Genomic DNA, 15,559 nt, shown 5'->3' with positions numbered 1-15,559 from the left:
TGAGTCTGGAGCTCTGTTTCTGTTTACTTTCTAAGAATCTAAAACATCTACATGAAGAACCATGCTTGGCTTTGAATTTTCCAGTATTAAAACTCTGAAAAGCTCAAAAATTGTGCTAAGGAGACAAGATCCTCCAAATTCATAACAGGAAATGTGGCATTTTCCCAGATTATTCTCTGGCTTTAATGAAGAGAGAGAATGGGGACCACAGGATTTATAAATATGAATTACAGGATGAGATGATTTTCCAAACATCTGTCAGAAGCTAATCTGATCCAAGAGAAGAGGAAAAAAGAAGACTCAGAGGGAAGCCAAATAGAGTGACTAATATGTGGAACTTCTGTGGACTTTGGTGGGTTGATGGCCTCATGGGCATTGCATGCCCACTCTACAATAATAAATACCCAAAGTCTGTACAATAATGCACTTTATACCATTCAAAGCACTTTCCCATGTACTATCTCATTTGATTCTCACAACGCACATAGTGGATATCTCTGGTTAAATGTAAAGATAGTGACGTGGTACTTTGACATGCTATGTGAAGTAGGAAAGAATGTAGAGATACCACGTAGCATAGTTGTTAAAAGAAAAAGCCTTTGAATAAACCAGACCTGGTTTCAAATCATGGTTCTGCTACTTACTAAGTAATCTTGGGATTAGTACTTGAACCTTTTCTTCTAGGATACTGTACCTATAAAATGACAATAATTACCTCATGGAGTTGTTACACAGATTAAACAAAACATGTGAAGTAGATAGTAGAGTGTCTGACATATAGTAGGTACTCAGTAAATGAAAACTAGCAATGGTAGTTTTCAAAAGCTCCATACCCACCTGGAGTAATACTGTTATTAGGATATCACACCAGCTCAAATAATTCAGAAACAAAGTTTCACCCTGGATTTAAACTGAGCTCAGATACCTAGATGTTTTGTAACAAAGCAGGCAGTTACTAGAAACAGCCCTTTAGGATCTGTCTGGTCTGTTTCTTGTATTTTGTAACCTGGTTGGGGCAGGGTCGGGGGAGAGCTCTGGGAGGAAAACTGAGTAGAGTATGTACAGAATAAGCTATTTTTGTGATCTTCCAACTTTTACTGGATGACGTACTGAGAGACCTGGGTAGAAGTTACACCATATCCCTTTCTTTTTTGTTAAAATATAGGCTGCTTGACATACTTAATCCCCACTTCTAAATGTTCTGCTTGAGTACCACGTGGGACGTGCTTTGGAAATAAGTTAGCATCCATGAATTTAACCAGCAAGAGGAAAATAGCCATCTTTTTAACTTCTCAGTTCTATAAAGTTAACAAAAATCTCAACTTTTCTAGGTTTCAGCATCTTCATTCTGAAAACAAAAATACTAATACCTGACCATCTGAGTTGCTATAAGTTGAAGATACCTCTAACAGCATTTAATCACAATCACAGCCAAATAAAATGATGGAAGGAACCTCAGAAAGGAATTTAATGATGAAAATCATCTACTCCTCACTTTTACACAGGTGACACGGTGTAATGAAGAAAGTGCATGTCTGGAAAGACAGAGATATGTGTTCTGGTCCTGGTTCTGCCACCAACTCATCCTGATATGCTGGCCATTCATTTATTTCCCAAATACTAACTGTTAGCCATTATAGGCCTGCTGCTACTACTATTACTTCTAATAATAGCTGCTCTGCCTTCCCCACAGGTTGTTGTAAGACTGGAGTAAAATAATTTATAGGCAAATCCTTAAAGGCAAAAGAGCTATGAAAGTATGTAGTGATTTTTTATATTATATATATGATATTATTATAGCTATGTCTAAGTTACCACTTAAAGTATGAAACTAACTTTCCATGCCAAGTTCAAGAGGTCATGAGGCTCCCTGAGCCTCGGTTTCTTCATCCCTGAGATAAGGGTGTTGAGCTAGATAACCCTAATATTCCCTCTAGCATTAATCAGCTAAGAATTTTCTTACTTTTGAAATGAGGAACCTAAAACTAACAGAGGTTAAGTGATTTGCTCAAGGAACACAGTACCAGAACAAAACTGGGATTAGAACTCAGGTTTTCTACCTTTCAAAAGTATCATGCCTTGAAAAATATAAGGAATTTTCATTTGTACAGGCTCTCAAAACAGACCCTGAAACTTGCTGTTGTCCCTAAATCTTCAATCTCAGCTGGACTCTGTACTTGAGATGGTCAAATCATGTGGCTGCGTTTGTGAAAGTAATCACCAAATTGCTATTTTAATCTCCTGAGAGTGTCATTATTCCAAAAAGGTTTGATCCTTTTTATTTGGATTCTACTCCTGCTTTATTTTTTTTCCATTAAAATGAGAAAGCATTGCCATCTACTGGACTCTGAAGACATTGCTGCTATAGTTTTAAGTCTAAGAACAAGAATTCTTAACAATCTAAAGCTCTTTGTACTTTATCATTAACACCATAGAGTTATGACTGTATGAGTTACATAAAAATAAAACTCCAAAAGTTGGGGCTAGGGATAAGGTAGTGTAGGAGAGAAAAATACCATCCCCTCGAGATTTTGAATCTCAATTATTGCTATGAGAGTCCTAAATATAGCAAGCATTCACCTGCATTTATTAACAAAATGAGCACCTACTACATGCCAGGGACGGTTCAAGGGACACAACTACTGACAGTGGTAAGCATTAGAGATGTAATCCCTCTTATCATAGGGTTTAGAGTCTAGTGAGTAGTAGTTTCCATATATTATTGAACTCTACTCATGTGCCAGCCTTGTAATATACATTATATCACCTTTAATATTCAAAACAATTTATGATGAGGTAGAAATTGTTACCTCCATTTACAGATGAAAAAACAAACTCAGAGATGATTCAATTTGCCCAAAATCTCCTTCACAGGTAAGCAGTGGTGCCTGGAATTAAACTCACATCAATCTGACTCCAAAACCCATATTCTTAACCACTAGGAGTGTCCATTCACCCAGGTAGTTGTCAGCATCCTCCCAAAAAGAAGAATAGTTGCCAAAAGGAAATTCAGGCCAAGATAATCTTACATGTCTATATTAAAGGCAAAACTCCTATACAGGGATCTGAAAAGTTTCCAGCTTATTGGATCAAGAGCTGGCCCAACAGCCTCTCATTTCCCATACTCCCCCAAGCCCCCCCTGGGGGCTTCCTTGGTGGCACAGTGGTTGAGAGTCCACCTGCCGAAGCAGGGGACACGGGTTCGTGCCCCGGTCCAGGAAGATCGCACATGCCGCGGAGCAGCTGGGCCTGTGAGCCATGGCCGCTGAGCCTGCACGTCCGGAGCCTGTGCTCCGCAACAGGAGAGGCCACAACAGTGAGAGGCCCACGTACCGCAAAAAAAAAAAAAAAAAAAAAAAAATCTATACTCTGTTTCTAGCATTTAGGTATCTTTACATTTTTAACATGCACAATCGACCACAAGTTTTTCTAAGAAATTCTAAACTTGTTTACTGTCTCTATCCTCCTCCCGAACAAATCAACGACCTCAGTGAGTCTTACTCTTTAAACAGCCTCCCTCACTTTATTACTGTTGTCTAGAGCAATGCTCCTCAAACTCTCTGTGGGAAAGGGTCAGTTGCTTTTCCTTCAATCCACTGTGAGCTGATACTTTTATAAAATACAAAAAAGGCACAATAATGTCAAATTGCTATAAATGTTTAAAAACATTTACGTCAGGGCTTCCCTGGTGGTGCAGTGGTTAAGAATCTGCCTGCCAATGCAGGGGACACGGGTTTGAGCCCTGGTCTGGAAAGATCCCACATGCCACAGAGCAACTAAGCCCGCGCACCACAACTACTGAGCCTGCGTTCTAGAGCCCGCAAGCCACAACTCCTGAGCCCACGTGCCACAACTGCTGGGGCCCGCGCACCTGGAGCCCGTGCTCCGCATCGGGAGAGGCCACAACAATGAGAGGCCTGTTCACCGCAGCGAGGAGTGGTCCCCGCTCGCTGCAACTAGAGAAGGCCCACGCAGCAGCGAAGACCCAATGCAGCCAAAGATAGATAGATAGATAGATTGATTAATTAAAAACACCCATTTATGTTCACTATTTTTTTTTTTTTTACTTTTTATTTTATATTGGAGTACAGCTGATTAACAATGTTGTGATAGTTTCAGGTGCACAGAAAAGGGATTCAGCCATACACATACATGTATCCTTTCTTTTTATACTTGGCTTACCACGGACTGGCGACAGTTCTTAGACTAGCTCTGGTCCACAGACTATACTTTGAACAACAATGGTCATTTGTCTTATCTTAAAACATACAAGCTTATTGTATATTAGTTTTCGTGTCAGTAGTTAATTAAATTCGTTGATGTTTTACCATTTTTATGCACCTTGCTGTAACTTGCTGTTACATTCCACATCTTCCCTTTGGGATCACTTCTCTATCTGCAACATTCAGCATAGATAAAAGATCTGTGGGTAGTAAACCCTCAGTCTTTGTGTACTTAAAATTGTCTTTCTTTCACCCTCACTCTTGACTGAAAGCTTGCCAGAAATAGAATTGTACATTAACACTTAACAGCACTTTGAAAATATTATTTCTTTTGGCAACTACTGTTGCTGATGAGAAGTCTGCTGTCAGTCTAATTCGTAGGTAATATTTCCTTTCTCTTTGCTAGCTTTTAAGATTTTTTCCCTTTTAAAATTATCCTTAAAGATTGGTGGTTTCTCTAAGATATCTTTTTTCAGTCTCCTTTTGTAATAGGGAGAGCCCTATCTCAGCTTTTATGCTCATTTAGTGTTCATTTCGCCCAGAGGAGCACATCTTTCAGCCAACGCCCAAGGCTTCTGCCCACGTCTTTGCATTTCTATTCCATTTCTGTTCCAGAGATGTTTATTATCTTGCTCTTTGTTTGTTTTAGCAAGGTATGCCTCTTTAAACTTCTCTGATACCATCAATTGCTATTTTTTGTTTGGTTCAACAGAGGGTCTCACAGTGTGCATTTATAATACCTTCTTGACTGGAAACCCTGCTTATGGCTTTCTTGAAAAAGAAAGAAAGAAAAAAAAAAACTTTTTAAGGAGATTCAACCTATATGTCAGGTGTTCATTTGAAAGCTGGTACAGGGGGACTTCCCTGGTGGTGCAGTGGTTAAGAATCCACCTGCCAATGCAGGGGACACGGGTTCAAGCCCTGGTCTGGGAATATCACACATACCGCGGAGCAACTAAGCCCGTGCGCCACAACTACTGAGCCTGCGCTCTAGAGCTCACGAGCCACAACTACTGAGCCCGGGTGCCACATCTACTGAAGCCTGTGCTCCTAGAGCCCATGCTCTGCAACGAGAAGCCACCGCAATAAGAAGCCTGAGCACAACGAAGAGTAGCGCCCACTCACCGCAACCAGAGAAAGCCCGCACGCAGCAATGAGGACCCAATGCAGCCAAAGGTAAGTTAATTAATTAATTTTTTTAAAAAAAGCTAGTACAGGGCAAGATAAGCATGCCTTATAAATTTACAGAACTTATTAACTGAAGGACTATAGAATAAAATGTACCACTTATTACAAAACATTTATTCAGTAAACATTTATTGATCATCTGGCCTTGAATCCCAGCTCTGCTACTTAGTAGTTGTGTAACCTTGGGAAAGTTACTTAAGTTCTCTGTGCCAGCATCCTCTTCTATAAAAGGACAACTGTAGGGTTTAAATGAGGTAAAATATATAAAGCACTTAGAATAGTGCCTGGCACAAAAGTGCTCACTAAACATTAGACATTATTGTTATTGTTAGGGAGAAACACTCTGCACTCCCACGCTTCCACACAGGAGAAAAGCTTTCCACTCCATTTCCCAGCAAAGAAGGTTCTAAAGAAAAAAAAAAAAAGTCTAGTTTTTCTGTGTCCTTCACTCACTCCTCCCCAGAATAGGCAGGAGCTTGACTGCTGAGTTTGGGAGACGAAACTGAACATGACCGTCTTGTTCTTTCCAGGCTCCCTCCCATTCAGGAATAGCCTGTGTAAAGTACACATAAATTCTGCTTTTGTCTTGGAGGGTCAGGATCTGTCCCTGTAAGGGGAAGAACGCGGTTTTGCTTGTTTTGTTACTTGGTGGTATGGGGATTCATTTTGGGAGAAAGTACTATATACAAGCTCTTTCAGTTGCAGAATTTAAGCCACATTTGCCAATTAGTTTTATCAGTAATAACGCCAACATTCTGATCTTCATTTATCACCTGTCTTATTTCTAAACTTGTTCCAAATTCAGGAGAAGAAGAAAGGGTTATTAGTTATTGACCTACCCAAAATCTCAACTACTATTAGCCTCTGGCTACAAAATTCTTAGGGAGATTACATACAGTAAGAGATATAAAGCTCTTAAAACATCATTTGATACATAATACATTCAACAGATGTTAACTATTAATATTATTACTATATGCCAGACATTGTGCTAGATGGTGAGTTGGTTACCTGTTACAGGAGGAACTTAATCCTTCAACAGACTCAGGATGGCTAACCCTATAAATGGGACATTACAAACAACAGCAGTGGCAGTTCCCACAATTCTCTCATTAAATAAAACATTTTTACTAAGCAAATACCGTGTCAAGGACTATGATAGGTACTAGGAATTCAAAATTACATATGGAAATCTGTCCTTGAGAAGCTTACAGACTAGAAAGGAAGAAAGATCTACAAAGTGGTAAAACTTATGTCAAAGGTGTACATAGGGTGTTGATACACTATAGGAACTTAGAAGATGAGGGCTTTAAAATAAAGAAAAAAAGCTTAATAGAGCTTCAACTGAGTTTTGATGAAGTCACCTAGAATAGCTTGCATTTTGCCAAACTGAATGGGCCTTTTTCAGTCTTCATCTTTTTTGACCACCCTCTCCTTAAAAACCAAAAACCAAACCAAAACAAAAACCTCTCTTTCTTTAGCCTCTGAGATTCCACAAGAGACTTCACTTTCTTTTCCTCATCTATCTCTCACCATTCCTTCTCAGCCACCTTTTCCAGAGCCTCCTCCCATATTTGGCCTCTAAAAGTTGGAGACCCTCACAGGCCCCCTGCTATTAAGCCCCTTTTTTCTCACTGTACAGCTTGTCACTGGTCTATCTTATCTGAACTCACAATTTCAATAACTATTTGCCATTATTATATCTCTATATTTAAATCTCTAACCTACTTCTCTCCTCTGAACTCCAGACTCATCTAATCCAAGTGTCTACTTTACACATGGATATCTTGAAGGTATCTCAAGCCCATGTGATCAAATCTCAACTCACTCACGATCTGCCTCCAACAAAGCTGTCTTCCTCCAGTGTCCTTAGCTCTCTCAGTGCCTGGCACCTTCATCCATCTGGTTACTTCATCTAAGCCAGAAACCCAAAAGTCATCCTTTAACACCTTCTTTTTCCCTACACCCTAAATTCAAACCATCACCAAGTCCTACTGATCTTACCTCCTAAAACTTTCCTAAATCTATCTGCTATTCTACCATAAACCTGTTTCAAAGTATCAAATCTCTTACCCGCTGTACTGTAAGATCCTTCTTACTGTCTTCCCACATATATTCTTGCTTCTTCTACAATCAGTCCTTAAAGCAGCCAGAGTGAAATTATTAAAACACAAATCTAATTATATCTCTGCCATGTTAAAAATCCTTCAACACACTCTACTGCTCTTAGGATAAAACCCTTCAAAAGTTTCTGTGTTATGTGGTCCCTGTCTACCTCTCCAGCCTCCTCCGGTATCCTTCTCCCTTATCACCCAGACTTTCCTTCAGTCCCGAAAACTCACCACTTCCCCTAGCTTTTCATGGCCTTCCAACACGTTACCCTCCTCTACCCGGAATGTTCTCTCTGTTCAGCCTCCATCCCTCCACATTGTTCATTTCTATTCATCCTCTGGATTGTAACCTTAAAAGTCAAGTCCCCAAAGAACTTTCTTGAGCCACTAGAGTAGGTAAAATCCTCATCACATGCTGTTATAGCACCCACCAACATTGTGTTTATATAGTTATCTATCAGGTTACCTTATCAGTGCTTGTCTCCCTCATACACTCCATGACAGCAGGGAAAAAAAAATCTGTTTGCTCACCATTGTACCCTTAGCACTTAGAGCACAGTAGCTGATGTACAGCAGGTGCTCAGTAAATAGCTGTTGAATGAATGAAGCATTCTAGCAATAGCATTTCAGACAACCAAGAATTAGAAAACAACATGATCACTAAGAGGAAATAATGTAGAAAACTCACCTCATTGGTTTGTGGCTAGTATTAAGTGGGATAAAGAACATGAATCACCTGGCATGGTGCCACAGATAGCAGTTACTTGGTAAATACCTCTCCTTTCTCTAATCACCTTTAGATATAGGGACAGCACAGACTATAATATAAAGGACTACAATATAACTTGCCTCAGGTTTCTTAAATTTATTCAAAGTTGTAAAAGATTTCTGAAACATTTAATAAAAATGTATTACACTTAATTAAAATTCATTGTTCTTCCTTAACCTCTAAAGACTTATGTAGAAAACAGCTACATGAGATTCTCCCTTAGGAAAATTAATATAATCTGGATTTAGAAAAGATGTGTTGATGTGGTTACAAAATGAGTTTTCACTTTAAGCATTCACCCTAAGCCGCACTGAACAACAAACTTATAATGATACTTAAAACATGATTCTATTTACACAGAGCTTTTACCTGATACATCAAAGCACACCTGCACTAAACAAAACTCACAGTGTTATGCAAATCCCCTTACCTTATGTTCAAATGGAGCACCATAATAGCCATCATTCAGCCCAAAAATTATTTCATTTTGGTTGCGGGCATGAATCTAAGAGAGGAGGAAAACACATTATTAGTTCATCTCAATCCAATCAAGTTTTAATGTGATTAGAAAATGACAGGACCTACTTCAATGTTGAGAAATAGGTTGGCTACGTCTAACAAGCCAGCAGAAAACAAAACACTTATCATAAGACCAGGTGATCAATTTAGAGTTTCCTCCTTTAGTCAAAGTCCTCACAAAATCATCACATAAGATCACAGGCACCATCATTCACATACATTTTTCACAAACACTTCTTGAGGTTGTTACAGAAAGCATATTCCTTAAGTATAGGGGATTCAGAGGCACACTATACATTCTCTGATCTCAAAGAAAACACAGCCCAGTTAGTCTATTAGAGTGCTTTAAAAAACATGAAGCCCTAGAAAAAACATAAAAGATAAATATTATTTTCTATTTTCAAAAAGACAGTTTAAAGATAATATCCAATCCTCAAAGTCTTTAAAAGTCTACTAATTATTTTCTGTCTACTACTCTCTTTCAAATGCAACTGATTAGAGCTTCAGTCAGTGTCAACCTCGAATTAAACTTCACTTAAAAGGTGGGAGAATTAAAACTTTTAAAATTGAAGAACTAAGATTTTTTAAAATAGTATAAAGTCTACAAAAACAGATTTAGTTACTTGATCAGAAAGAATTGTGGCTAAAAAAATTTTAATTGCTTCTGCAGTGAAGGATTAATGTGAGGGTTCAAGTTGGGGATTACCAGAATAGAATATTTCATCTCTTTTTTCTAGCTAGAGATAGAAAGGTCAAAGCCAGCAGTAGAAAATTCCTGTGAACATTTATCTGACTTCCATACCTGCTACATCTATTACTAAAGCAAAATTAATCACATGCTCCCTGTTTACCTACATCATTTACTTAACTGAATAAAATACCAAAAGATGGGCCTGCAATAATAAATTTATAATGAAAACTATAAACCAATTTCAAGAAGTGTTTCACTTTATGAGAGAAAAATCAGTTTTAAGATTAGAAGAAACTCAAAATTTTACAAACATGAATATTTTATACATATATATACCTCGGGAGAAAAAAGATTAAATAAAATCATATGCATCAAAATGTTAACAATGGTTGCAGCTGGGCAGAAGGATTACACATAATTTTTTATTCTCCTCTCTGTGCTTTTCAAAATTTTCCAAATTGTCCACAAAGTACATGGATCACTTTTAAAATCAGAAAAATACATGCCATTAAAGAAAGGGTGGGGTGAGATTATGGGCAGGAGTGAATCTAACATGAAGGTAAAGTTTTCAAAGCATAAGCCTCATAAAGATGGGCATTAAATTAATTTGTTGAGAAATATGAGACAACATGGTTCTAGGACTTGAAAAGATACTGGGCTTAAAAAGAAAAAAAATTCAAGTGATCTGAGTTCTAATTCCAACCTTCGAGTGCTTCATAAGGAACTCTGACTTTATAGCCCTAGTGCCTAGCACTCTACTCAACATACAATCGTTAATCAATGTTAATGGGCCATGCTTTAAATCCCTCATCAGCCAAAAGCAGAAACACTCCTTGTTCTATTTTATAGTGGTGTCATACAGATGAAATGAATCCAATTATCACTGGATATGAAAGTACTTTTGGAAGTTAAACACAAACAATACTGGGGGAAAAAATCAGAATCAGTCAACCATAGAGCCCTTTGTTCCCAATTAATAAAGAAAATTAACAAAACAGGCTGCATGATACTCCATACTACTTACTATCCTTTACCATTAATTATAGATTACTGACCCCAAAACGTGTCAGAATATTAATATGGAGACTACAGAATATAGAGCCTTTTAATTCAACCAAAATCTTGTCTTTTGATCCCTCTATGAAAAAAGGGACACTTTTTAAAGACAGATAATCAAAGTTAGTGAAATGAAAAATAAATATAGTCTGAGCAATGGAACAAATAATAGCCTAAATCCACCAATCACTGTGTGACCTTTAACAAGTTACTTAATTTCTCTGAGCTTCTGTTTTCTCAGTTAAATACTGATAGGAAAATAATACTTGCTCGCATGACCTTCAAAAGGCCCAAAGTCACTGGGTGCATGTAAAATGATTGTATGAATGTAAAAAGATACCCAAACACTGAAAGAGTATACAATCGCTGTTGGTATTAATACAAAGTTCTAACCACTTAAACTAAGCACAAGAACATCTGCCACCACAAGTGCCCCACATAAGCATTATCAACAAATTCTCCAAATTCCCACCTTGAATAGAGCTATTTTCAAACTCCTCTGTTTCTTCGTCATCAAAATTCAAGTCAAAACCAACTTTAGTTCATGACTTCTGGGGAAAACTTCCTGATTAACTCTCTTGTCTCTAAAGGCTATTCAGGAAATTGGCTTGTAGTTGTAGCTCTGGCTACTGTGGACAAGCTGCATCATCACTCTGTCCATTCAAATGACAGCAAAATACTCATGACATGTACATGAAACACTTACCAAAACAGACCATAAAATAAATCTCAAAAAGGTTAAAAGGATTAAAATAATATGATTTTCTCTAAACACGACAGAATTAAAGTAGAAATCAACAAAAGAAGGATATCTGAAAACTCCACAAATGTTTGAAAATTAAACAACATACCTCTCAATAACCCTTCAGTCAAGAAGAAATAAAAGAGAAGTTAGGAAATATTTCAAATTGAACAAAAACGAAAATGCAATATCAAAATTGTGGGTCACAGCTAAAGCAATGTTTAGAGGAAAATTTATTAAATGCTTACTTTAGAAAAGAGAAGTCCCAGATCAGTAATCCAGGAATCCTACTTTAAGAAACTAGCAAATTAGAGCAAATTAAACCCAAAGCAGGCAAAAGGAAGAAAATAATAAGAGTAAAAGCAGAAACCAATGAGGGACTTTCCTGGTGCTTCAGTAATTAAGACTCTGCGCTCTCAATGCAGGAGGCCCAGGTTTGATCCCTGGTCAGGGAATTAGATCCCACACGCTGCAACTAAGACCTGGCACAGCCAAATAAATAAATATTTTTTTAAAAAAGGAAAAAAGCAGAGGGCTTCCCTGGTGGCGCAGTGGGACATGGGTTCGTGCCCCAGTCTGGGAAGACCCCACATGCCGCGGAGCGGCTGGGCCTGTGAGCCATGGCTGCTGAGCCTGCGCGTCCGAAGCCCATGCTCCGCAACGGGAGAGGCCACAACAGTGAGACGCCCGCGTACTGCAAAAAAAATAAAAATAAAAAATAAAAAAAATAATAAAAAAGGAAAAAAGCAGAAATCAATGAAATTGAAAAAAATAACAATAATCAATGAAACCTCTTTCGGTGATCTGCGACCCAATTTCAATGGGGTGGGTGGGTAATTCCCACACCAACAATAAGCAGTTCTTGGACACCAGCAGGGTGTCCTGCTCTCAGGCCTGCATCAGATTCCACAGGTTAAGGGTTCAGTCCTACAAGACAGCCCCACATACATGGAAGGCCAGTCAAAAACCCAGATTGTTATCTGTGCTTCTAATTAACTGGCTAAGATTAGAGGTTCCAATTTAGAATGTCAATCCCAAGTAACAACCTGTACTTCTGACCAACTGGCTGTAAATCAGAGGTTCCCACAACCCAGTCCTCAGGTTCGATTAATTTGCTAGCGTGGCTCGCAGAACTCAGAGAAATATTTTACTTACTGATCACCAGTTTATTAAGAATGTAACTCAGGGAACAGTCAAATAGAAGAGCTGCATACAGCAAGGTATGGGGAAAGGGCACAAAGCTTCTATGCCCTCTCAAAGTGCACCATACTGCCCAATCTCTATGTGTTCACCAACTCAGAAGCTCTCAGAACCCCATCCTTTGGAGTTTTTATGGAGGCTTTATTACACAGGCATGATTGATTAAATCGTTGACCACTGACAATTGATTCAACCTCCAATCCCTCTCCTCTCCCAAGAGGTCAGACTGTGGGACTGCAAGTTCCAATCCTCTAATCCTCTTATCATGTGTTGCTCCATGGGCAACCAGCCCCCAGCCGTAGGTGCTTTTCAAAAGTCACCTCATTAACATAACAAAAGACACCTTGATCACGTTCAACACTTAGGAAATTCCAAGAGTTCTTGGAGAAGTGAGCCAAGAACTGTGCATCAAATATATATATTTCTTATAAAACACAATATTGCAAAACCAAACACTAGATCTTTGAAAAGCTGATAAAACTGATAAATCTCTATTCAGAGTAATCAAGAGAAAAAGGGAGAAGACAGAAATTACCAACAGCAAGAATGAAATAGGAAAGGATCATTATATATCCTACATTCTTTAAAGGGATATGGTAATATTGTGGGAAATTTTTTTTTTTAATTTTTTGGCCGCACCTCGCAGCATGTGGGATTTTAGTTCCCCGGACAGGGATGGAATCCATGCCCCCTACAATGGAAGCACAGAGTCTTAACCACTGGACCACCAGGGAAGTCCCTGTGGGAAATTTTACACCAATAAATTTGAAATCGTACGCGAAATTGACAAATTCTTTGGAAGATGAAGTATCAAAGCTCACTTAGGAATTTAGAGATAACCTAAACAGCCCCACAGCTAATAAAGTAATTGAAGTCATACTTTTAAACTTTCTCACAAAGAAATCTTAACAACCAGATGGCTTCACTGAAGAATTCTGTCAAACATCTGTGGAATAAATAATAACAATTCTACACAAATTCCTCCAGAAAATATAAGAATAGTAACACTTCCCAATCCATTTTATGAAGCCAGCATTACTCCGATACTAAACCACACAAGGACATTGCAAGAAAAGTACAGACTAATAACCTTCATGGACATAGGTGAAAGAAGTCTTAACAAACTATTAGCAAATCGAATTCACTACAAATGAAAGGAAACTTCCTCAACCTAACAAAGTGTCTTAAAATTTTATGGCTAATAGTGAGACAGGAGGGAAGGGAGTAGGGCACAACCTTTAAAATAATGACACAGTCTTGGGAATTCCCTGGCAGTCCAGTGGTTAGGACTCAGCGCTTTCACTGCTGTGGCCAAGGTTCAATCCCTATTCAGGGAACTAAGATCCTGCAAGCCACAAGATGCCACCAAACAAACAGATCAAACAAACAAAAAGTAATGACACAGCCTTTGAGGAAAACTGAATACAACAAAGACTGGTTAGCACCAACTAGGCCCAAGATGGCAGAAGGTTTGACTTCCAGGAGACCTTGAGCCTCATTATACGCTCATTGTAATACATCAGCATGCTAAATGACACACCCACAGGTGCCATGACAGTTCCAAGGCTGACCATAAAAGGGCGAAAAGTGGGCGGTGGCCCAAGTCCTGGAAATCTCTGCCCCTTCTCCAAAATGGTTGGAATAACCCTCCCACTCATTAGCCTATGGAATTACCCAGCCCATAAAAACCACCCCATATTTCAGAGCTGCTCTCACCTTTTGAGACAGACTGCATTCTACCTATGGAATGCGTATCACTCTAAATAAACCCGCTTTCAACTTACTATGGCTCACTCTTGAATTCTTTCCTGCATGAAGCCAAGGACTGTCCCAGGAACTCACCCGAGACCTGGGACATGACCACCCTCTTGTGCCTCATTTTCCTGCAGCATCTTTACAAGGGAAGAGGAGGACGGTGGTCTTCTCTCCATCCCCACTTTTCCTTTGATTATAAAAATGTAGTCCACGTAGTTCTCGGGGCAGAGCCCTCTTGCCTTCCCACTTGTATCCTTCACAAGCATCCTGTATTAATAAATGTACTTCTTACCAATCACTTTGCCTCTCGCTGAATTCCTTCTGCATCAAAGACATAAGGAACCTAAGCTTCATTAAGTCCCGAGATGAGTTGCGCAGTCTCAGTTGGAAGGTTGTGGGTTCGAGTCCCATCTGAGGTGCAGTTCCAGTATTAATTCTTAATAGTGAAAAGACTGCTTTCCTTCAAGAATAGCAACGAAACAAAGATGCCTACTCTACTTATTTCTATCCAACATTGTACCTCAACAGTCTTAACCAGTGAAATAAGAAACAAAATGAAAAAGGCATAAACATTAGAAAGGAAGAAAGTAAACCTTCTCTGTTCACAAACAACATGACTGCCTACCTGGCAATCTACAAAATGAATCCACAATATAAAAGTCTACTGGATCTAATAAGTGAATTTATTACCAAGGTCACAGAATACAAGCTCAAAACAGAAATGTTTCTATATGCAAGGAACAAAAATTGGAAATAGGAATATTTTAAAAAGGAATACCATTTAAATTAGCATCAACAAACATGGAATCCATGGTACAAATCTAACAAAATATGTGTAAGATCTGTATGCTGAAAACTACAAATAATTGATGAGTGAAATCAAAGATGATTTTCACAAATGGAGAGATTATATCGTGTCCGTAGATTGAAACACTCAACACTACGTTGTCAAATCTCCCCAAATTTTCTTAGATTCAACACGTATCAAAATCACAGCAGGATTTTTGTAGAAACTGAAAAACTAATTCTGAAGTATATATGTAAAGGCAAAAGATCTAGAAAGGCCAGAAAGAGTTTTGAGAAAAGAACAAAGTTGGAGGATTCATATTACCTGAATTCAAGACTGTATAAAACTACAGTAATCAAGATAAGGTGGTACTGGCATAAGGACAGAAATGTAGATCAATGAAACAGAACAGAGGGTCCAGAAATAGATCAACATAAATGATTTTCAACAACTGATTTTCAACAAAGACAAGGTAATTCAATGGAGAAATAACAGCCTCTACAACAAAGAATATAGGA

General features: G+C 38.5%; 1 protein-coding gene across 2 annotated transcripts in view; it reads right to left on the bottom strand.

The window, feature by feature from the left end:
* Positions 1-15,559, bottom strand: part of UVRAG (UV radiation resistance associated) — a 308,009-nt gene that overhangs the window by 241,444 nt on the left and 51,006 nt on the right. For both annotated transcript variants that reach the window (XM_081240490.1, XM_081240491.1), the window contains one exon: positions 8,722-8,796. In XM_081240490.1, coding sequence (XP_081096616.1) covers positions 8,722-8,796 — 75 coding nt within the window. The remainder of the gene's footprint in view (positions 1-8,721; positions 8,797-15,559) is intronic.

Source organism: Mesoplodon bidens (assembly GCF_964165515.1).
Source record: "Mesoplodon bidens genome assembly, chromosome: 7".
Taxonomy (NCBI): Eukaryota; Metazoa; Chordata; class Mammalia; order Artiodactyla; family Ziphiidae; genus Mesoplodon; species Mesoplodon bidens.
This window is presented reverse-complemented; position numbering and strand designations above follow the sequence as displayed.